The following is a 24,376-nucleotide window of genomic DNA, read 5'->3' as shown; positions in this document are numbered from 1 at the left end:
AACCTGTTTTGTGTTGCTCTCTTACAATGTGGAAATGAAACGCAGATAGATATGCTGGGATTTGTTTAATTTACTATTATCATTTCCAGGATAAGTTAATAACCTAGTATAGCCTACCCGGAAAAGAAGGGATATGATGGCCAGGGCAGGCTGTTTCGGTGTCCTGTCAACATATTGTGAGCGGATTTGTGAACATTCTCGGTGAGGGAAATTCAATTGTAAACGTTAATTAACATGCAGGACCATTCAGCGAACACTTCACATATTTCTCACCAACAGAACGGTCACTCTGTGCGCTTCTTGTGATTTTAAAGTCCTGGCGCCCCCTACTGGAGTTCTTTGATAATTCTTGCCCGCGGTGACCTCGGTCACCTATCTTCCTCAACTCTCCTTTCTAGGTCAAGAGATCTGACATCTGTCTCTATCTGTGTCCCTCTTTCTCCTTCTCCCTCTCTCTGGCTCTTTCCTTCTCTCTGTCTCTCTCCTTCGCCCTCTCTCTGTGTGTCTATCTCTCCCTATAGACACGCGTAAAAAGGGCACCGCGGCGCCCTTTTTACGCGTGTCAATTGCCGCCCCCATAGCACCAATGCCCAGCTTGAGCCATTTCGCAACCAAAATCTGTGGTTACCGCCGATATGTCATAGATTACCGTTAGATTTAAACAGCAAAGATGGAGACATGTTAGTCAACAACATAATTAATTGCACCAATTTAAAATTCCAAAAATACATGCGGAGCCGAAATGTACCGATCAAACGCCACGTCACAAGGCATACAATCAAATGATTCCATTGCTCTCGTGTGGGAGGTCGCTTTCGAGCTGCACTTGGTGTGTCCACTCTGATTTTAATTCAACCATCGTGGTTAAAATGTTGGCTTTTATTTTGAAACTCCACATCAGAATGTTCTGAAACTTTTTGCGTGACCCCATGGAGTGGTCTTGAACTATAACCCTGAAGTGAAATGAGCCTGAAATAACAGGGCATTTTCTTTTAAATTGAATCCAAAATCATATGTAATATGTCTCATATTGGAAACTTTGGTTGGCTTTTATTTTGAAACTCCAAATTAGAATGTTCTGAAACCTTTTGCGTGACCCCATGGGGTCGTGAACTATAACCCTGAAGTGAAATGAGCCTGAAATAACAGGACTTTTCTTTTAAATCGAATCCAAAATCATATGTAATATGTCTCATATTGGAGATTTTGGTTGGCTTTTACTTTGAAAATCCACATCAGAATGTTCTGAAACTTTTTGCGTGACCCCATGGGGTCTTGAACTATAACCCTGAAGTAACAGGGCATTTTCTTTTAAATTGAATCCAAAATCATATGTAATATGTCTCATATTGGAATGTTATAAATAAACATTTTACATTCCTTACTATGTTCTAATGTTAGGTAACAAAACAAATCATTTACAGTACCACCTCTTTCCATTTCTGCTTTTAGTTGTTTCTCCATCTGCACTTTTGTCTGCTGCAGTTGGGTAAGAAAGATTTGTTCTTTACCCAGTTGAAGTTGTACTTCTGCTCTTTCGGTTTCCAGTTTCAGAAGCAACTCGTAGCTGTTACCATCCTGGTTTGTAGCTGAGGAACGTTTGCGTTTTTTTTGTAGGAACGTCTTGGACTTACATCCACAGATCTATCTTGCTCCTCTATCACTTGATTCAGGTCCAGAAATAAACGTTTCCTCTGCAGGAGAATTTTGCTCACATTCTTCTGAAGTCCAAGTCTCTGTAATTGTGGCCTCTCCATCTCCTTCTATGCCTTCAATGCCAGATACAGAGCTTCTGATTTTTCATCCAAAACAATGCCCAAACCAAAAGTTATTATAAATTATTCGAATTTATATATTAATAAGAAATTAACGTGTCAAGAGTTTGCGTGGGATCCTTGCGCCAGGGGCGTAATTATGTAATTATTTGACGCGACCGCACACAATATTCATTCTTAAAAACGACAAATGAAAATGAAAACCCAGTTTTTGAGGTGGATCTTTGCCGCCCTCTAGCGATCAACTGCGGACACTGTCTTCCTCTGCGACCTCTTTCGATTGCGCCAGGGGCTCAAGGATCACACGCTAATCTTCACCAATTTTAGAAGGTATGTGATACCGAAGTAACACAATCCAAGCCTGTACCTGGGTTAAATATATACCTCTACTTCACAAAATGAATTTTCTCTAATGGTGCGTTTAAATAAAAAAACACAATCACACACACACACACAATACAATACAATAGATAAATACACAGATCCAGTATCTGGTGTCATTAGATATTGTTAAGACTTATTCAGTCTTCACCTGTCAGATCTGGCTGGCATCTCGGTTAGAGAAAAGCCTTTGGCCTCCTCTCCTACCTGAGCGTAGCTACTTGACCAGATCAGCGTCCATCTGCGCCCAGGCGGACTCCCCCAAAGGGAGCTTTGTAAACATCACACATGGCTGAGCCAAAAGGCATTTTCTTCTAGTACTGCTTAAAGTGCATGCTTGTTTTGGTGTCATCAGGAACGTTGTAAATTGCCCCTTTCAGTCTGTGACCGCAGTTGATCGCTAGAGGGCGACGAAGATCCACTTCAACCAATACGTTTTTTTTAAGCTGGGTTTTCATTTTCATCAGTCGTTTTTAAGGATGAATATTGTGTGCGGTCGCATCAAATAATAACACTTCGATACTGTGTTTGCAGAAGTCTATCGACATTGAGGATGGGAATACTGTCCAACGGACCGCCGTCCTACGTGCGTTACAATGCATTACATCATCTATCCTCCATTCATTATTTTCCTCAGCTCTCTTCCGGCAGATTCGGTCCTCTGGATACAGAGAGCTGATTGGCCCCTTGACTCAGGACGTCATCGTCCAGCATCGCATCGATTCGACCGCAGGGGCCACAAACCGAGCATCGAGTTCCAGCTCCTTCGAGCTGCCGCAGCGCAAGGAAGGCGGCAGGCGCGTATTAAAAAGCCACTACTCGAACATTGTAGCTTCTTCAAGCTTTATTCACATGCACCATTTCGAACACAGCCCAGACAAACGGCTGGAAACACACCAGGTCAGGACGAGGTGGGGTTTCAAACTAGAGGAAGTGAAGTGAATGTTGGCAGAGGTTTTCTCCAAGAGACAGCAGACCAGAGTGTGACCTTGGGGGAGGGGGAAAAAATGATAAGTATCCAAGCCAAACCCCCTTTCTATTTCGAGTTTTAATCCTACCATACAACTAAACGATGAGCTGCATTTGGAAGAAAACTGCTGCATGAAATAACAAGGCCCCAAAGTTGCAGTTTTATTGCCATAATTCCAATAAAGTGAGTCTCTGCAATGTGGAATAGAGTGATTTAAGCTACACGGAGCTTTAGTGAGTTTCGCTATAGAGCTGAATAAGGACACACAAATAATATGGAAATAGGCCGAGCACGAAATTACAGACACACGATAGATTAAACACTATATTCTCCCTCTAATGTAGACCAAAACATCGGAATATGGTCCCTGCAATGTGCCGTTGGGTGGGGTTCATTTGAATCCTGATAGAGAAAACGGACACACGTGAAACTCAATGTCTTATCTGTTGCTACAAAATGGTTGTTGTCTGGCTTTATTGGATATATTTTTTGCTTGTCGACAACGAGTACTAATATGTACACACCGTGTAACGCTCGTTTATCTGTTCACCTTTTGGAAACATTTTGGCAATATTTAAAATACGTTAAAATACAACATTTCTTTTTTCACTCATGCTACTGCGCTGATAACGAGGGGAGGCCGGTAACGGCACGCGATCTGAGACCGCTCCCCATTATCTCTCCTTTAATAGCACCAAGTTGTTCGACACCCAATAAAAAGGGGGGGGTTTCGCTGCCGAAGAACCTCCCAAGATAGCATTTTTATGATCCACTACAAAATGGCCAGAGTAACTAATGCTATTAAGGAGATAGCTGACCACGGTCCTAAGCATACCATTAAAACCCTTATGTTCATAGAGAGATGAGACGATGTTTGGGAGTTATCAAACTCTTATGAGGAAAACTGCATTTGCAGTAGTGTCATTAAAAACCCAGGATAAAACCTTCATATTAGAAACTTAATCATCAAGTACAAAACAATATCGATCATTTCACATTTCGATAACATCTCTTCAGTTCTTGTTTCATGGCTGGATGCGTCAACGGGGAGAATGAAAGGTTGGCGTTTTATTTCAATTAACACTTGTTTCCAATTTAAGTCTGCTTAGTCTCTTAAAAGAAACGTTGGAAATAGGCTAATCAAGTAAACTCTGTGGGATCCAGAGGTCCCGTTCGCTGTGGTTCTGTAAACGGGCGCGCGTCCGTTCCAGGACAGCAGCTGGTTTGGCAAAAACATGGCGTTGGTTCGGGTCAGAGTGCGTCCCCGGTGGGAGCAGTTTCCTGTCTCACTTTGTGACGAGACGTTCCCTGAGACTTTTTTTTTTTTTAATCTATAGTGGTGACAAAAAACTCCCTTAATTCCATTTTTGTCCAGAAAACGGTTTGTCCTCTCCAACACAAGTCTGTTGACCACTGCAAAGACAGCCGTCAGAGTCTTTTGACACTAAACTTAATACAGTACCGAGTACAATGCCTTACGTTAGAAAAAAAGAATAAAAAGACAACGGAAAACAAATCGCACGAGTACACTTTCACGCATTTCGATTTTAGCCTCTAGGTAGTTTAACGCAAGAACATTGCCGTGTTCCAATATCCATACTATCCGTACTTACTAGCCTAAATTTAGTACGTAGGGCGTTCTGATTCAGATCGGGCGAAAATAAGTGTACTGAAAGGACCCGGATGGTGTACTCAAAACGGTCGAAGCGTGGATCGCCGTACACATTTCGTACTCAACGGCAGCCATCTTAGCTACGTAGCGGAAGAAGGCGGAGCCAAAGTCGACGCATTTTCCACATAGCCTGCATTATTAGAGTCATTTTGTAGTTTTTATAGCTTTTTATAGCAGCTAGGCGTAAAGAGTTCACCGTTCAAAGCGGGATGTTTATTGCGGGGGAGGAGCCGCGGCGGCAGTCGTGATCGTAGTTTCCGGTTAGTGCACCACGGAGTATTCGATTTGGAACAACACTGACATCTGAAAATCAGCCCACTTAGTGAGTGCCGATTGTGTACTTCGTTTAAGTGTACTCATGGAAGTATGGATATCGGAACACGCCACATGTCCCCTATTCTACATTTACTGCCCCCAGCACCTCTCCTCCTCCTCCCTCCCTCCACCCACCCACACCCCCTCAGCCTTCAGCCGGGGACCCAGCTCTGCGGGGAGGTCTTCGTGGAGCCCGAGAAACCCCCGCCGTTCCTCTCCGTGTTCTGGGCCGTGGCGAGGTGCGACTCGAAGCTCAGGTCCAGGCAGTCGGCGTCCATCAGCTCGTTGCGGATGATGGCGTCCATGTCGCACTCCAGGTCGCCGTTGAACACGTCCAGGTCCAGGTCGGCGGGGAAGCGGTGGGGGGGGGGGGGCGGGAGCCCGCCCGCGCCCAGCGGCAGCGACCCGGACTTCACCGGGGACCTCTGGAGCCGCGCTTTGGCGTCGGCGGGCCCGGCCGCGCTCGACCCCGGCCGGCCGTTGGTGTGCGTCGGCAAGCCCGCTTGCCAACCCGCCACGGAGACGCCGCCGCCGGGGGCGAGGCCGGCCACGAGGCTCAGCGGGGGGTCCTTGCGCAGCAGCAGGGCGTTGCGGCGGGAGTTCTGCAGGGCGCCGCTCATGGCCTGGGACATGAGCGGGTCCGACTGGGTCAGCATGACGTTGGCGGGGCCGTGGGCCTCCAGGCCCAGCAGGTCCTGCAGCGCCGCGTCGCCGAACAGCGGGCCGCACGAGAAGGTGGTCTGCTTGTTCTCCTGGATGGTCTGCATGGGCGACTGGCGCAGGCTGGCGATGGACGGCGGGCTGAACAGGGAGGGGGCGCCGAAGCTGGCCGAGGGGCTGCCCAGCCCGGCCCCGGGGCAGCCGAAGGGGAACACCGAGCCCGCCTGCGTGCCGTCTCCCCGGCCCCCGCCGCCGCCCTCGCCCTCCTCGTCGTCGTCGTCGTCGTCCTCGACGTTGTCGTCGTCGTCGTCCCCCTCGCCGGGGGGCGCCTGCTGGGCGCCTGCTGGGCGGCTGATGTTGTCCAGGAGGTCGTCCATCAGGTTGTCCGAGAGCCCGTCGTTGAGGTTCATGGTGCCCGCCAGGTCGGGGAGCGCCATGGGGCCCGTGGAGGAGGACATGCTGCTGGGGCTGGAGTACAGCATGGGGGAGAGGGGGGCCGAGTCTCCGCCGCCGCCGCCGCCGCCGTCGTCCTGAGCCTCGTCCAGCTCCGGGTTGGCGAGGATGGGCGACAGGCGGCCGCTCAGCGTGCTGGCGTTGGAGTTGGTGCGTGAGCGGAAGTCGGTCCAGGCGTCCAGCTCGTCGCTGCTGCGCGACGTGGGGCTGCCCGTCCACTTGGACAGGCTGGACGAGCTCTCCGAGCTGCCGTCCTGCGCGGCCATCAGGGACGCCTTCTTCTTGGTGGCCCGCCCCCGGGCGCCCTTGATGTACTTGCTGTTGTCCATGGAGACGGCGCGGCGGCGCGGCGCCTTGCCCCCCTTGCCGCCCTCGGGGTTGACCATCCACCAGGAGCTCTTGCCCGTGCCCTCGTTCTGCACCTTGACGAAGCGGCTGTGCAGCGAGAGGTTGTGGCGGATGGAGTTCTGGAGAGAGAAGACGTTTGCTTTAAAAGGGGGACACGTTATACCACCAGGTGAGAGTGTGATTAGCTGTTACAAGACGAACGGGCTGGTGACGTTAAGCAGACGCTTTTATCCGAAGCATCTTCCAATAATACATTTGTCAGAAGAAAGAGAACAGAACAATATATCGCTGTCGGTACAGTAAGGATGTTCATCGAACCAAGTGACAAGCACTAACGATCACTGGGATAACCCATTCCCCTTATGCAACAAAGATAGCTAGCTGAATGGTCTTCAAAACGACACAACCAGGAGCACTGCAGTGCCCTCTACTAGGTCCTCATCCACACTACGGAGACCGCACTAACGGTGCCAAAGGCTCCACACACACACACACACACGCGCGCGCGCGAGATAGAGAGGCATAGATTATGAGAGAGTATAAAGCTGGTTACTGCAGAAAGGTATTAGGCTCTCTGGCATTATCAACTTGTATTGCCAACATGGCTAACCCTGGCTAGACCTGGTATTGCTAATAATAAATGGCATCCAGGTTTTCCGACTTGCTGTACTGAAACACATTCAACTCAGGAATGACGTCATTCTCAGCTCCGGCTTCCGAGGTGAATGGAATGCAGCACAAGTCAGAGTGTGAGAGATATGGAGAGAGTATAAAACCGAGAGACCAGAGAAAATCTGCAATCTGGTGCTGATACGGGTGGAGAGGAGACACAGGGAACTACAGGGAGTTTGAGGACAAGATCATTATCGGCTTATGAAGTCAAACCCCATGTTAAAGAATATCATGAGGGACTGAGTATTTAAGTAATAACACTGAAGTAATGCAAGATAAACGGGGTAAAACTATAGCATTTATCTGAGAATGCAAAGATATAATTTACTGTTATCATTTCATAACCCTTTTCATTGGTTAATATTTAGATAATTATACAGTGAACTTATTAAGAAAGATGATTTAATGCTTGTATTGATTTGCTACATTCAATAAAATCCCAGCAATAGCCTTATCCGGAGGGCTGATGGATGAGCTCAGGTTGACCTTTGATCAAACGAAGAAAAGATCCACAAATACAGCCAGAAATATGTTACAAATTAAAAAAAAATTAAACCGAAAACAAAAGCTAAATCTGATCGTGACAGAGTGTTTTCAATTTAAAAGGGGCCGCATGAATTATGAGGCAGGTTTGAATGAAAGCACTCCCAAAGCCTTGTAATCAGTCCCAGAATCCAATGCGTGTAGCATTGCTCACATGGACACCAGCCGTCGATGGACCGCTCCACTCCCAGAGTCCTCAAAGCTAATTATAGGATTAGGACAGCGAGCAGGCACTTTCTTCACTCGGACCAGCACATGACTGACCCAAAGGTCCCAGGGATTGGACGTCCCTCTACTGGGGGGGGGGGGGGGGGGGGGGGGGGGGATGGTTTCCTGTGTAACACTGGAGTACCAGAGTCTCAGCCACAGGTTAACAACGTCTGGTCATATATTCTGCTTCTAATGGGATACCCTTGTGGCAAGAAAAACGGCTTTCTTCAAATGACCCCTTGCATTTGAATCACTTGCATTTAATTAATCTACTGGTTAAATCTAGCGAGATGTCACCAGGTGATTTGGACAATATTCAAACGCTCCAGTTTCCCGTCATAATATCTTTCTAGATTTGGTTTTCGTTGCGGTCTTTGCATTCGTGGTCATTTCAGTCATCAGGCGAGCGGCCATTGGCGAGCATCTGCATCACACACTCTACACACAGACCCCTAATCCGTCTGTAATCCGCTGGAGCAACACACGTACCTACAGCTACTGACCCTCAGTCCTCCATAGTGAGGGCCAGAGGTAGCCTGGGTCTGCCCAGGACATGAATGCCCTGAGCCCCCATGGCCAAAAGATCCAGAGAACCACCAGCTAGTGATTCCTTGGTGCCCACTACCAGAGGTGTCAAGTAACGTACAAATACTTTGTTACCTTACTTCAGTAGAAATTTTGGGTATCTATAATTTACTGGAGTAATTCTTTTTCTGCCTACTTTTTACTTCTACTTCTTACATTTTCACACACTTATCTGTACTTTCTACTCCTTACATTTAAAAAATGGCCTCGTTACTCCTATTAAATTTCGGCTTGTTTTTATTCCGCTGGCGTTCAAAAAAACACAAACAAAAAAAAACGATCAAGATAATTCACGCCATCGGATAGAGTGAATTTGATTGGCTGGATGAGAATAGAAACATATACCATTCTGACACCCTATTGGTTTATACGCGATCCATGGCACCTGCGCATGACCAGAGAGCCCGTCTACATTCTCTGATATGACATAAATCGCGGCACATTCCAGCTACGAAATAGCAGACGTATACGAGCGAAATGTCCCAACCAAGCACCAGTGAGGAGGTGGGTAGCCAAGAAGACCAGCCAACCCTTCTACATCCCTGGCCGTAACTGGAAGAATTTTTTGAAATGGTTGGATGCAAAAACAACTCAGTTCTTACTCGTTACATCTTAAATTCCTGCAGCTAAGCTTGGACACATACATTTTCATTTCCAATAAAGGCTTTTGATAACATGCCTATGAAGTTTGACTTTTTGCACCATTCCAATACTTACAGGGAACTAGTCATCATATCTTCCGCTCCATGAAACACATGTTAATGCTCAGTAGTACACATATATGGTTCTTTAATGTATTTGCATTGTACTAATATGCGTTCATTTTCAATGGGCATAAATGTGTCTGAAATAGGTACATCCAATTTTTTTCAACATTAACATTATAGTCATTAGATGGCCTTTAGAAAACAGTTTTGGGGGGAAGTGGGGCAGTGTGCTACAGAGGTGTGCTGCGTGTGTGTCACTAATTCACGGATGGGATAAATGCAGAGACCAAATTCCTTGTATGTGTGACTTATTTGGCAAAAAAGCTGATTGTAATTCTATAGGCCCCTGTGGCACGGCCTAAGCTTTTGTCCTTAATGGCATTTTTTCGCCCTTGCATTACTTTTACTTTAATACTTTAAGTAGTTTTGAAACCAGTACTTTTATACTTTTACTTAAGTAAAAAGCTTGAGTTGATCCTTCAACTTCTACAGAAGTATTTTTAAATGCTAGTATCTATACTTCTACTTGAGTAATGAATGTGAATACTTTTGACACCTCTGCCCACTACACACTCGTATTGTACACCCCGTTGCCGGGACACGTCCCCAACCCGGCGCCTCCCCTTGGGGCCGTTGCTCTCTTCCCCCTCACCCCCAATAGTCATGGCCTCCATCATGCCATTGGACCTTGGTATCATCTGACCATGCAGAGAGTAGTGCTGGTACCTCAGTCCCTCCACGCTAAAAGACTGCACATGCTTCTTAGTCCAAACAAAGCCCAAAGCCGATCGTGATGGACGCAAAGCAATGTTAATGACTTTTCCGCGTCCGGTTCGTTTCGCCCGAGTCCGAAACGAAGCGAACGCAATAAAATGCAGCCGCGCTACTTTCAGCCTCTGGGGACGTTGTTACTCTCTTAAAAGGACGTGGGTCCACATCTTGTTTGTGTCTTGCGAGCGACATGAAGTGAACTCTGTGCTCTCGTTGGCTCTGGGCCTTAGGGTCTGTTGTGGGGATCAGGGATGCGAAGGCTGCCAGCTCCGAGCTACAACCTGGCTCACAAGCTGTGTTTGATCCAGGCTAAGCTCAGCTCCTGGCCTGCGGGCCTGGCGGCATCGCGCCAGCTGCACCCACGACCGAGCAGCCCTTCTCTGGACCTTCTCTCCTCTCCCAGGAGGGGGACGGGCTGGAAAGGAAGACCTAAACATAGCCGGCTTTAACGACCACAAACAACAACTGTCCATCTGGACTACCGCATCCAGAGGAATCCAGCAACGCGGTCAGACCCGAAGCCAACTAAGCTGACCATCATCATCATCATCATCAGTTTTTCCCGCTGGGCGCATATCTGGCCTTGGGGCGCTACTGCTGGAGAGTTGGAAGCCTCTGTTCCAGCAGCAGCTGTCACGACATCACGACATCAGTCAGGGTTAGGTACCTTGTCAAGGACACCTCGACACTCAGCTAGGAGAAGCCGGGGATCGAACCAGCAACCTTCAGGTTACCAGCCAACCCGCTCTACCTCCTGAGCTACTGCTGACCCTAACCCGTAGCTGACCCTAAACCGAACCACACCAACACTGCTCGGGAATCAGATAACATTTCGAGCTGGAGATTCTGAACTACCGAAGATCTTTTTCTTTTGTCATTGCATCAGTTGATACAGCTTTTTTTAAATATCAAAACGACATAATATTTCACTCACTCTCATAGCCTTTCATGCCGAAAATATTGCTACACCGACTCTCTGAGCGCACTTGAGGGGTCCCTGAAATTAGAACGGAATCAAGAAATCATCGAAATCAAAATATTCACTGCCCTGGTATACGAGGGGGGCGGAGGGGAGGGGACCCCCGCTGACAACTGTGCAGGGTCACACTGTAGTTAAGTGTGCCCCTGTAAAGTGTAACACAAGGTGACTACGTGTAGTTTGAGTGCGGAGGTTCGCAGCGCCTTATCCACTGTCGGCATCCAACCGCCACTTCCCCCCCCAGCCTGGAACAAGCACCCAGTGGGCCATTATACGTGATTGTATGTTACATGCCCTTCCTACTAAATGGGGCCAGGGGGAGGCTGGTTTGATTTATTCGTTTATTTCTGTTACGGGGAGTCCCGTGATGACCGTGATTAAACCAAATGAAGCCATCACAACAACGGCGCGCCCATACGTGCGCGCTCCCGTCGGCCACTCTGCCGTACCTGACGGCGCTGATTGGCGCGTGACACCGTCAGCGCCTTGCAGAACACGTCGATGTCAGCATATTGTCTTTGTTTCAAGAACAACATGAACCCCTGCGTTTTTACTGAATAAAAGGAAACCAAGCACACATGCAAACCTAACAGATATACAAAACACAAATCACACTCGATTGTATACGTAAGTACCTGCTTTCTGTTACAGACATCATTCATGCAATACTTTCTTAACCTCATGTATTCAAATAAAACAACCACAGTAACCGTCGCAATAATGTAGGCCAAAATGACATATACAGTTGTGCAGGATTACACGTCTCCCTCTCTCCCCCTCCCTTCCCAGATTTAAATCCGGGAAAGCTCGGAGATTTGATCAGAACTGAATCCACAGCAGATGAATTGGTTTTCCCAGGCCAAACTAATCCGGTTGCAATTCCCACTGAACGGACACAGGAGCAAAAGCCCTACCACTGTGTGTGTGTGTGTGTGTGTGTGTGTGTGTGTGTGTGTGTGTGTGTGTGTGTGTGTGTGTGTGTGTGTGTGTGTGTGTGTGTGTGTGTGTGTGTGTGTGTGTGTGTGTGTGTGTGTGTGTGTGTGATCATTGCATCATACAAGTCTTTCGATCGACCAGTGTACAGTTTATATTCAATATAACACCCGACTTGGATATCTAGGCCCCCCTCCCACACACACACACACACACACACACACACACACACACACACACACACACACACACACACACACAGTTTAGCTGTCCTCAGACAACCTATACGCCACGTTGATATCAGTCGAATGTACTTGACAAAAGCCCAAGGTGCTTATCTGATATGGACATAACTGTGTCCACTTTTATTGCGTTGCATCTCACCCAGTGCAGAGCAGCACACAGTGCAGTTGATATGCTAATGAACCATGCGGGGTTTTGTTGTGGGGTAGGTCTTGTTTTGGTGTCACAAGCAGCACGTCACCCCCTTCTCGCACCACCGACCACCGCTCACCTTCCAGCCCGCGGAGCTGTTGCTGTCTCCTTTGTCCTTGAAGTAGGGCACCGACCTCACCATCCAGTCGTAGATCTGGGACAGGGTCAGCCGGTTCTCCGGGGAGCTCTCGATGGCCTGCGTGATGAGGTCCGCGTACGAGTAGTTCCCCCAGGCGTTCCTCCGGGCGGAAGACTTCCTCAGCTGCTGGGAGGCAGAGCCGCCGTGAGCCGCCGCGGCGGAGGGGTGGATGGAGGAGGAGGAAGGGGACCCGTCCTCCACCCCTTCCTCCCTGCTGCTGGACGGGGTGCTCCTCCGTACCTCCACGGGCAGGGAGGAGGCTCCGTGCGGCGGCCTTGGCCCGAGCTCGGCGCGGTTCTTCTCGGACGCCGCGCCATTCTCCGCGTCGTTCTCGTCGTCCTCCTCTTCGGGGATGACGTCAGTGTCATTCGTCCCCGGTTTGCTCGCGCCCGACTCCGGACGCGGCAGGGGCCAAGTGCACGACCGGGGCCTTTTCTGGGGCTCGAAGTCTGGGTCTATTTCAACGTTTAGGTTTTGTTCGTCCTGCGACGCCTCGGCCATGTTATTTGCGATATCTCGGCTTTGGCACAAGATCAATGAAATCACGGGACACGAAGACACGGGAGTCGCGTCCCGTCAATTTCTACGGGGTTTTAAAACGGCGATTACTTATGCACGATATGCAAATTAGGCCCTCCTAGGATATTCTCGCAAGGCAAAAACACGTGCGTCTTGTATTCTCATGGGCTGTCCGGAACCCGCTGCAGAGCGTCCGCTGGATCCGTCCTTCAAATCAACCAAGTATCACCATCTTCCATGCGTATATCGCCCACACCCTGGTGAAAATCCATCTGGATTCGGGGGAATGTTCGCGTTTCCCAGAGCCAGCGCGTCGCTCTCGTCTCGGAAGAATCCCGGGCGCGTTCCGTTACAATCCGACGACATGCATGCCTCAGATTAATTCATTAGTATGGACACATCACCTCCTGCACCCACAGCTGCCATCTTGACCGTTTCCTTTCCCCCCCACCACCACCACCACCAAGTTCTTTATCATCCGTGTCTTCTCCTCCTCGCCTCTCTTGTTCTTCTCCTCCTCCTCCTCCTCCCCAGATACCATCAAGGCGGAGGTGGCTTCTAATAGGCCCGGCTCACAGGCTACCGTTGAACCGCTACAACGCTCCGACGCGGCCCAAGAAGAACCCCGGAGGAAGGTTGAAAATTAACGACGCTCTCCGCGAATCGTTTGCATACTGAATAAGTCCACAATGGCGAACGGACATGTTTACAACCCGTTCATTCAGTCGAATCGGTGGTGGTGGTGGCGCAAAACGCGTCCTTCTCCGAGCACAGAGGGGGTGGGGGGGAGAGAGGAACGACCTGCCCCTTGCCTTGCAAAGAAATTAAAGCGACAGTATGTGCCTGGCCGTGTCCTCCCGCTTGCCTCCTCCGTGCGTTACCTTGGAATCTACTCGTTCATAGGGAATGCGAAGTGACGTCACGAAGGACAGCACCGACGGGAGCGGTGATGTTCCAGCGATAGAGGGGGCGGCGGTTTCCATCGTATTTGGACAGAATAAACCTTTACAATTAAAAGTACTTTTAAAGCAAAGTACACGGACAAAAATAAAGTAGCCTAGTATTCAAATGATGAAATGCGGTCCTGAAACTCAGCCTCCTCTATTGCAGGAACATACTGTGGACCAAAAGAGCCAACGACCTCCAAAGATGGCACTTTAATCACAATTTTACAACGGCGTGACGTCACCGACACAGGCCAATGCGATCAGAGTCCGTGTGGTCCATGGTGTGTGAGCCCCCTCGCATGGAACACGATTAGAGAACGACAAAGGGGAAGATTGGCTTGTCCTGAAACACAATGTTTCTAACAAGGTCAGAGGAGCTTTGACATGACGTCAGCCGTGATGAGAGTTGATAAGGACGCACGAGTCCCGTTGTTTTAACACAAACATCCTAATCAGGCCTAATCACGTCCTATTTAACACCATCAGGTTGAAGACCTGCTAAGCCGGGGCTGATTATGGTCCCGCGTTCACGCAACGCAAGTGGGTTTACGGACCCCTTACGTACTTATGTCCACCGCAAGGGCGCCTCCCAAAAATTGTGACCTTCCGTCGAGGCGAACCAAAACCCCGACTCAGAACCAAAGAGGTTCACGACTGCGTCAAAGCGTCTTCGATGTCATTGAGTTGCGTGACCGTAGAACCATAATCAGCCCTTTACTTTACATACATGTCCTAATCAGGCCTTCACAACACTTAACACACACATCCTAATCAGGCCTTCATAACTCTGAACGTCATCAGTTTAAGGCCTGTTACTTTACATACACATCCTAATCATCCACAACGGCATCAGGTTAAATACTAGAGGATAAATAACATAAGTCCTGATACATTCGACCAACATTACCACTGGATGAACTGAAAGCATAATAGGCTAAACTTAAAGGCTTATTCCCATCAGAGTTTAATAAAGAATATTTTATATTGTAAATGGCAGTACGTTTGGTAAGCTCATGATTGAATACGCCCGTTCACTTAATATTAACTCAATTTTTTTTAATATAAATTTGCAGGCATTGAACCGTACTTGTGAAATGTACAATTATACATTATTATTACTATACAGCCCACAAATTACTTTTTTAGATTTAAAAATAATCCAGTTAAATCCTCATTATCCATCCTAATTGGCCTGTTTCCATGAACCTGTGTACTGCTGCTAAATGGCTCCATTCCTTCAGTCTCCCAGGGCGTCCCAGCAGTGGGATTCAATCAATAAGGTCATTGGATGTTTACGGTAGAGAGAAAATGTTTAGCATTTTCCTGCATTTCTACCAAATTGCTTGTTGTTGTTCAATACATTGTTTTTAACCTTTTCGGGTCGAGACAGAGACAGAGAGACACACACACACACACACACACACACACACACACACACACACACACACACACACACACACACACACACACACACACACACACACACACACACACACACACACACACACTTAAAATCTCCCAGGCAGCCCAAAGGTCCATCAGAAATAAAATGATAAAATATGTATATACACCCACCCACAGGCAGATTTATATATATGCCCATACTGTAAAGTGCAATGTAGAGATAAAATCAAGAATGTCAGTAATAAATAATTGTCTGAGGTGTGTGAGTGCCAGCACTGGGCTCTGAGTGGAGGCCCATGGAGTGGGTTCTGGAAGGCCCAGCAGGGACTAGCATGAGGCGTAGCCGCCGGCGCTACAGGCTGGTGGGAGCCCCTCTCTCCCCACCGCCAGGGGTCCGTCGTGGGGCTTATTTGGCGCTGCGGTCGGCCTCCACCCAGTACTGCTCCGTCTGCATCTCCGTCAGCCGGGACAGAGTGCGCTGGAAGGCAAACACCTCCTCCGCCCCGCTGAAGATGGTGAGGTCACTGGCCGAGTCCTGTTGGGGGGGGGGGGGGGGGGGGGGGGATCACCATCTCATCAAAATAATCCTACCCTAAAATACATATCCTCTCATTTTAATTTGACTGAAAATCCTAACGTGTTGAATCCTCTTACTTTTAATTCAATTTAATAAATAGGTTAATCTGCTTTTTCTTTTTTTTTTTCATTTACGTATTCCTTCTCAAACCACTTCAGACACTTCAAACCTCCATTCATGTTTTTTCTTCTATGTTCTTATCTTCACACGCACTAGAGTAGGACGCGTGTTCACTAGGGCTTTGGTCCCGTGAACACATGTCTCACAGGAGCAGGTGGAGGGGTAGAGGTAGAGGGCCCCCCCCCCCCCCCATGTAAGGCTACAACCTTGCATGGTTAGCAGCACGACGAAGGGGTCGTGCTCGAGGGAGAGGAGGGGCGAGCCGCAGGAGGTACCCGTTTGAGGCCCAGGTCGTCCATGAGAACGTGGCTCTCGTGGAGGTCGTGGTCGTCGCCGCTGACGAAGATGTCTTCTAGAGCGTGGTCGGCGAGGATCACCACCCGCACCTGATCACAACAACAACAACAACAACAACAACAGCCTGTTGGACCACAACACCAGTGGGGTATTCCACGAACGGAGGTTGAACAAACACAGAGTTAACGCTGAACTCTAGGTTGGTTGAGCCTGTGCCGACTAAACCAGAGCTGTCGGTTCCACCGCACGGGTTATGCATTAGTTCAATCACCACGGGGGGTTGGTTAACACAGGGTTAAGCGCGTCCACGCCAAACTTAAAAAGACGTGATGTATGGATCATGGAAACCCTGATCGAAATGGCGAAACGGGCCGCTTATTTCAATGAAATGGAACTCCAGGTTCTCCTGGAGAGCTATGACGAGGAGAAGGACATTATCACAAGCAAAGGGAACGCTAAAGCCTCTGCAACCCGGAGAACCAAAGCCTGGCAGCGGATCGCTGACCGCGTAAATGCGTTAGTTACACGTCTAAAGCATGATCCTTAATATTTGAGCCATGAATCTATTAATATCCCAGTTTAGCATTCTTAACGTTCCTACCACATAACCCTTTTCTTCTAAAAAAATATGTACTCCGATGGCTCCCAAGCGGTCAGCGGATCAAGTAAAAATGAAGCACTATAACATCATACAAACTGGTAAGCTTTTTCTGGTATATTTGGGGGGTACCTGGAGGTACCTCCTCAGAGAGTCAGGGGTCATGTGAGGGTACCCCACCGGTTGAATGTAGGTCAACCTAGGTCTTTTCAGTTTTTCTTGTATTTTAGATTTTGTTTGTCTTCGAAGTCACACATGCAAACCGTGTGCGTGCCACAGCGCAAATGTTCCAAATGTTTCTGGAACATTTTGGGGGGTGGGGGGGGGGGACCCCAAAAGCCTCAGCCCGACAGCCGTGCCAGAGGTGGGCCGGGACCCCAACAGCCTCATCACCAGACCCGGGCCTGGGGTGGGCCGGGGACCCGGTCCTGGTACCTTGTGGTCGTAGAGGGTGTCCACCAAGGTGATGAGGCGGCGGGCTTGGGTCTTCTTGTTGAGGTCGAGGAGGGGGATGTTCCGGATGAAGACGGTGTCGAACAGCCGGGACAGCTCCAGGTAGTCGCTGGCGCCCAGCGGCTGGTATCAGACACAAAAGTTGCTCTTTTGTTTCGAAACTCAATTACATTTATACTTTATTTGTACCTCGCAGTGCCCAACCAGGGAAACAACGTAACAAAAAAGTAATACAATTACAGCATTACCATCAACATTATTTAAATGGGTAACATTTTAGAGGTTAATTTAAAGGAAACAATATTGCAAACTACTAGATACAAACAGAGTTGCCCTACAAAGTTTTCAGATTTGGTGGAATTATATATAAAAATTGCCATTTCAAATCCCATTTACAGTTACAGCTTTCATCAAAATCAAGTGCGCAATACGCATTGTTGAAATGACCTCAAATGCATCTCTGATTCAGATGGCCTCCTTTAAACTAATTTCATGTTATTGTCGTCGTTACCTTTGTCCGCATTTTGCGTTCCTGTTTTGAACTAAAAGCGGACAAAAAATAAAGTTGGGTTGAATGACAGCGGTAATGTGACACAGTGCGGCTCGGAGAAGACCTACTCTGTCACACAGCTCCTGGAATGTGCAGTCGGCGATGGTCCCGCAGGCCTTGGCCAGACCCACCTTCCTCCCCTGAACGCTGAGCACCCGCGGCCGAGTGACTGGAAAACATGAGCACAACGCCGCCTGACTGCATGTCATAGCAGCTACACTACCAAAAACCATCTTTTACCATTGCACTCATTAATTCTCTGATGCAAACAGCAGAACAGGGATGCCCCAACCGAGGTGGCCTCAGTATAGAGGACTCCCAGGTATAGGGTCTACTTTAAGAGATCTTCAGGTCTTACTGTCGTTCTGTTTGAAAGCCAGCTCGTCAAACATCTTGTCAAGGGCAGCCTCCACGTCAGGGTCGCTAGAGCTGTCACCAATAAAAGAAAAGATAATTAATACTATTCAAACAATACATTCTATTTGGATGCACGCAATACTCAAGGACCCCTTACTTGAAGATAAGGAAACCCTAATTATGATAATAATAATAAGATAATAACAATTTATAACCAAAGTCTAAGGAATCAAACATCAAGTCCTCCCGGGTTAATTAACGTGGAGCTACTCATAGTGTTGCGTTTGGTCCACGTCGCGGGCGTCTCTTACAGGAAGTAGAGCTTTCCGGCTGAGGGTCTGTTCCTCCTTCGGTAATCTATTCCTGAATCCAGGCGCAGGGTTTGGCAGTATTGCTGCATGAGAGGGTGCACAGGGGATGCTTTCAAAAGAACCCAAAGAAATGATGGCCGTTATCAAACAGCATCAGGCTTAAATCCAATAAGGAATTCAATTAGCCGCACATGAATCTATATTGTAAGATTAAAGTCTATATTCGTTGATACAAAAATGGATTGATTAATCCAACGAGCCAATGTTTGGTGACATGAATCTACGGCTCCGATAAATGTTTTAGAATAATAATATAAAAAGTAAAATTGTCATAAAACATCCTATAATGTCCTGACAAAAAATAGATAATTATTACAAATGGTGAAATGAAGATGAGGTTAGCAGTATATAAAATAACATAAGAAACATTTAGCAATATTCATATGCCAGCTTGTATATTATTGTACGTATATTGTACATTGTTTAATATATCAGAATTCTTCCTCTTACCTGCAGCACAGCAATGAAAGGCACAAAGTTGACTCTCTGCAGGCCATTCTTATACAGGTCTAAAGAGAAGAGACCACACTTCAGCTTTTCTGTGCTGAATCCCAGGTGAGTACATGACACCATCGCGCATGGTTTTAAGATAAGAGAGCATGGCATTAACTCTGCCAGTGTTAGGGGTTGGACTGCCCCTGGTGGCTACCCATGACTATAATGTATGTTCTCATGATTGCATACAACAAGTTGGACAAAAGCAAACCTTTAAATACATGCCAGTGCAGTCCAATTCTGTCTGACATTTTTCATTTTAGAGGAACTTTTCTTCTACATTCTATTCCTCAGACAAATCAAGCTTTGATTTTCATTGAACCGTTCTTGTGAAATGTACAATTATACATTATTATTATTATTATTAGTATACAGCCCCCAAATGACTTCTTTAGATTATATAATCTAGTGAAATCCTCATTATCCATCCTAATTGGCCTGTTTCCATGAACCTGTGTACTGCTGCTAAATGGCTCCATTCCTTCAGTCTCCCAGGGCGTCCCAGCAGTGGGATTCAATCAATAAGGTCATTGGATGTTTACGGTAGAGAGAGAATGTTTAGCGTTTTCCTGCATTTCTACCAAATTGCTTGTTGTTGTTCAATACATTGTTTTTTACCTTTTCGGGTCAACACAGAGACAGACAGAGACAGAGACACACACAGAGACACACACAGAGACACACACAGAGACACACACACACACACACACACACACACACACACACACACACACACACACACACACACACACACACACACACACACACACACACACACACCCCTACACCTACCTTCAGGGGGCCGGTTCGAGGTCGCTACGACGACGACACCGTTCCGGAAGAGGTTCTCAAAGAGCTGCTTCAGGATCATGGCGTCAGCGATGTCGGTGACCTGGGTGATGGGGATGGGGCGGGGGGGGCGGGGGGGGGACATTGTGAACCATATCACCTCACAATGCAAAATGATGCACCTGTGCAACCTCCCAATTAATGGGGTGACTGGAGGGAATCGTACTGCCAACTAGTGCTCCGGCCTGTAGTGGACCAACGGATTAATATGACACATCAAAACACCCTTATCGGCTCTTACAGTGAGCTTTCCATTGAGGAGATCCAAGTTCGATTCCCACTGGGGCCATCCACGGCCAGAATATGCACTCTCAGTGTTGGCCAAGGCTCTTTGGTTAAAAAGCTTCACCCAATGCCAGATATTTATCAATTGCTTTTGAAGCATCACAGAATAATGGAGCAATCATTTACACAAGGGGGATGTGTATTGATCTGTTAGGATGTGATTTGTGATCACACCACTACACTACTATTATTTTGGGGTGGCATGTGGCTCAGGAGGTAGAGCGGGTTGGCTGGTAACCGGAAGATTGCTAGTTTCCTCCCGGCTCCTCCTAGCCAAGTGTCGAGGTGTCCCTGAGCAAGACACCTCACCCTAACTGCTCCCGACGGGCTGGCTGTCGCCTTGCGTGGTGGACACTGCCGTCGGTGTGTGAATGTGTGAATGAATGGGTGAATGTTGAGCAATATTTTAAAGCGCCGAGAGGCCACTGGTTAGAAAAGCGCTGTATAAATGCAGGCTATTTACATTTGCCCTTCAGAATGTTGCTTTTGGTATTTGGTATGTTGTATGTCCTGGCACTGAATGTAGGCACTAATGATATGTTATACATCCTGGCACTAAAGTATTAGTTGTATACAATTCCTTGTATACAGCAAACTATCTTTGCTGCATACAAGGAATTGTTAAACCAAGCGATTGTTAGTGCATTGCACTTGATGTATTGTTTCGCCTTCTTCTTACAAATGTACTTATGGATTTGTAAGTCTCTTTGAATAAAAGCGTCTGCTAAATGCCTTCAATGTAAACGTCAATGTAGAATACCTGGAACTCATCGAAGCACAGAAGGCACGCCTCCTCACTGATCTCGGCGGCCACGGGTGCGATGGGGTCGTAGGATTTGGCCATTCTCCCTGCCTTCCTCTTCGGCATGCTCTGCTTCAACCGGTGGATTCCTACGGGGGCACGCAAAGACATGTGACACGTCATTAAAACAAATACTGGCATCTTTAGATAGAAATTGCATTTGTTCTGAGAGAGAAACAGAATGTGATACCGCGGAACAAAACAACTAAATAATATATTGTCATAAACTGTCGTGGTTCAACTTATTTCAACTTATAGCAATATCAACTAATAAACCAACTTCACTGATCGTCATTCATGTCATTATTAATATCATATAGCTACATGAAAAGAAGATTTTCTTTTTATTTAGCCTTTATTTAACCAGGAAAAGTCCAATTGAGTTACAGTAACTCTTCTCCCAGGAAGACCTGGCCAAGGCTGGCGTCAAAAAGTTTCAAAACACATAAAGGACAGGACAAAGGTCACACACAAATATCATACAAGAACATAAAGACATGACCCTTAATATGCCAAACAACAAGCTAATACAGAGTACTGACACGTTTGTGCATTTTTTGTGCATCAATCAATCCACATGCTCAACACTGAATCAATCTCTAGGTCAAGGAGAAGGTAAAGGGACTTTTACGTTTCATGTTTATGTCTTCTTTGTGTTTTTGTTTCTCTGTTTTCTGTTTGTGGTGTGCGATATAATGCCCTTCAATGTACACTTTGGACATTTAATGTTACATGTTTGCAGTGTTGCCACAGTTACCTTGAAAAATTAATCTGATTACTGATTACTAGTTACTCCTTAAAATAGTACCTTAGTGACATTACTGATTACTTGATTTTAAAAGTAACTAAGTTAAATTAAAAGTTACTTTATTAGTTAAATTTAGCTGCGACAACATCCCCTGCCGCCTCAAAATAAAAATTACAATCGGTTTTGCCAATACTAACTTCCCCCCCCCCGTCAACAATTGATACTTACCACAAACATGCAGTGATGCCAGTAAGGCGTTACTGGCATCACTGCATGTTTGTGATAAGTAACAATGGAGCATCTAAATTGATGCAAAACAAATTTCGAACAAATAAAGTATATTATTATTACAACACCTTAAACACATTCATATGACTCTCGTGCTGCACAAAGTGACTCACGTTTGTGAACGTCCAGCATGAAGCCGTGGAAGTGGACCCTCTTCTTTTTCTCCGTCTCAACGTGGGAGTAAAACATGTCCATGACCATGGTCTTACCCGTGCCTACACACACACACACACACACACACACACACACACACACACACACACACACACACACACACACACACACACACACACACACACACACACACACACACACACACACACACACACACACATATTTTAAAAGAGACCCAACACTTTCACTAAATGATTTAAATACTTTGAAAATTGACTGCTTCTACCTACCAACGTCTCCAAAGATGTAGTAACCTTTCGGCGGTTTGGGCTTTGTGAAAAACTGCAAAAGCGACATGAAACTAAAGTGAGGCGACAGACAACACCTCAATGGAAAAACGTTCAAAGAAAAGCATAAAACGCACCTTTTTAGCGGAGCATGCTTCTCATCAAGCAGTTGGCCGTCTTTGTTTGACTAAACTCTAATCTTTCTCTACGGCTAGCACTTGTTTATTGTTATTTTACACTCTATTTCTTGTTCCTGTTGGATCAGTTCCCTTGTAAATATGTCCTGTTTTGCAGGAAAAAATTGATATTTAAAAAATGATTTCATTGACAAGTGAACACCAGCCGCCGGTCGGTACGAACCTTGGAGAAGAACGACGGGGGGGCGTTGCTGTAGCCTCGCAGGGTTTTGTGCATTTGGTCCAGCTTCTCCACCACGGCTCTCTGGTGCGGGTCCTCCCGAAGGGCGCCCTCTCTGGTCAGACTGTGGTAGTGCTCCATCGGCCCCGAGGGGCCAGCCGCGACCGCCTGCTTGTCCTCGACCGCCTGCGGTGGACTCGCTGTGTATCCTAAAAGATTAACCGCAGGTAAAGGTTAATGGTTGTGTCAGCGCTGTGTCAAACGCACACGCGCAAGCACGCACGCATCCACGCACACAGTAGCCTACTACAGCCAAATAACTGAGAGCCAAGTGACAGTGTGTCTGCATAATCAAAGTTCAATTACAATCCTGATAAGCACACTATAGCTGTCAGGAAGCCCACATAAGCAGCATACAACATTTCGACAGAAAAAAAGTAAATTCAGCGTCCGTCAAGCCAGCTGACAGGCCATATACGAGGCAAAAGGTAAACAATGGGGCTGTCACACAGTGATCCCATTCAGAACAGTGAAGTCGAATGCAAAATAAGTAATATATTTATACTACCTCGAAACCTATAACCGTGTTTAACTATGTTGAATCAATCACCCCTTAAAAAAGACGAGATTCTTATAATCTTATGTCCAAATCAATTAGGTCTAACAATTAACCAATATCCAATGGCAGAAGATGAGATGCAACCGAGTATGGCATCGTTCAATATAATTTAAAATAACGAGCGAACAAGCAGAGCAGATACGGCAACTTTTTAAGGTCAATGTTGAGCTACAAAAGTTCATGGATGTAAACATTTGCTTCAGCGGTTACAGAACAGGAAGGCAAGTGCAGGGTAGGGCTGTCATTCACAGAACTGAATACAAATAAACCACAACTTACACTTGTCATCTAACAATGACACGTCCGTCATAAAATTCTTACCTCGTTTTGCCAGGTCCCTCAAAGGTTTGACTAGGGTTCTGGATAAACAATGGTTTTTAAACAGAACCGGTTTGAAAAGTGACATCTTTAAAGACAGAGGGATGCAGGTCGCCATCTTGCTTTGCAAAAAAAATGCATCGAAAAACTTTATTAACTAAAGCATGCAAACAGCAGCACGGAGGCAGCGTTGGCATTACCTACAAGCGCCGTTAGGGGTCAGTGTTTCAACATAACATTAAACATAACGGTTTAACGTTGTGAATATGATGATATTCATAACAATTATATTCTTTATATGAAGTTGTATACGATAACCATGATCGTAATTATTATTCAGTCAGTCACTGTATTAATTGATCATACCAAAAAGATTCGTTTATCATGTCTTGGCCTATTTTATACGAAAGTAATAGATACAAATTAATCACACCAGCAATACCCTCAAATATGGCCAACGATAATTTAGTTCA

General features: G+C 46.8%; 2 protein-coding genes across 2 annotated transcripts; both read right to left on the bottom strand.

Annotated features, from left to right (window-relative positions):
* Positions 1-5,265: 5,265 nt before the first annotated feature.
* On the bottom strand, positions 5,266-13,957 carry foxo3a (forkhead box O3A). The gene is made up of 2 exons (XM_056590828.1): positions 12,489-13,957; positions 5,266-6,693 (listed from the first exon to the last, which is right to left on the bottom strand). The coding sequence occupies exons 1-2, from the start codon at positions 13,047-13,049 to the stop codon at positions 5,266-5,268; spliced, it is 1,989 nt and encodes a 662-aa protein (XP_056446803.1). The 5' UTR covers positions 13,050-13,957.
* Positions 13,958-14,119: 162 nt separating this feature from the next.
* afg1la (AFG1 like ATPase a) lies at positions 14,120-24,021 on the bottom strand. Its single transcript, XM_056590852.1, has 13 exons — positions 23,907-24,021; positions 22,970-23,175; positions 22,613-22,664; positions 22,322-22,423; positions 21,131-21,261; positions 20,029-20,128; positions 19,192-19,250; positions 18,682-18,764; positions 18,372-18,442; positions 18,082-18,182; positions 17,446-17,586; positions 16,391-16,501; positions 14,120-15,953 (listed from the first exon to the last, which is right to left on the bottom strand). The coding sequence occupies exons 1-13, from the start codon at positions 24,019-24,021 to the stop codon at positions 15,825-15,827; spliced, it is 1,401 nt and encodes a 466-aa protein (XP_056446827.1). The 3' UTR covers positions 14,120-15,824.
* Between the last annotated feature and the right edge of the window lie 355 nt (positions 24,022-24,376).

The sequence above is a fragment of the Gadus chalcogrammus genome, chromosome 5, assembly GCF_026213295.1.
Source record: "Gadus chalcogrammus isolate NIFS_2021 chromosome 5, NIFS_Gcha_1.0, whole genome shotgun sequence".
NCBI classification, from domain to species: domain Eukaryota; kingdom Metazoa; phylum Chordata; class Actinopteri; order Gadiformes; family Gadidae; genus Gadus; species Gadus chalcogrammus.
The sequence above is the reverse complement of the archived record's forward strand: the minus strand, read 5'-3'. Positions and strand labels throughout refer to the sequence as shown.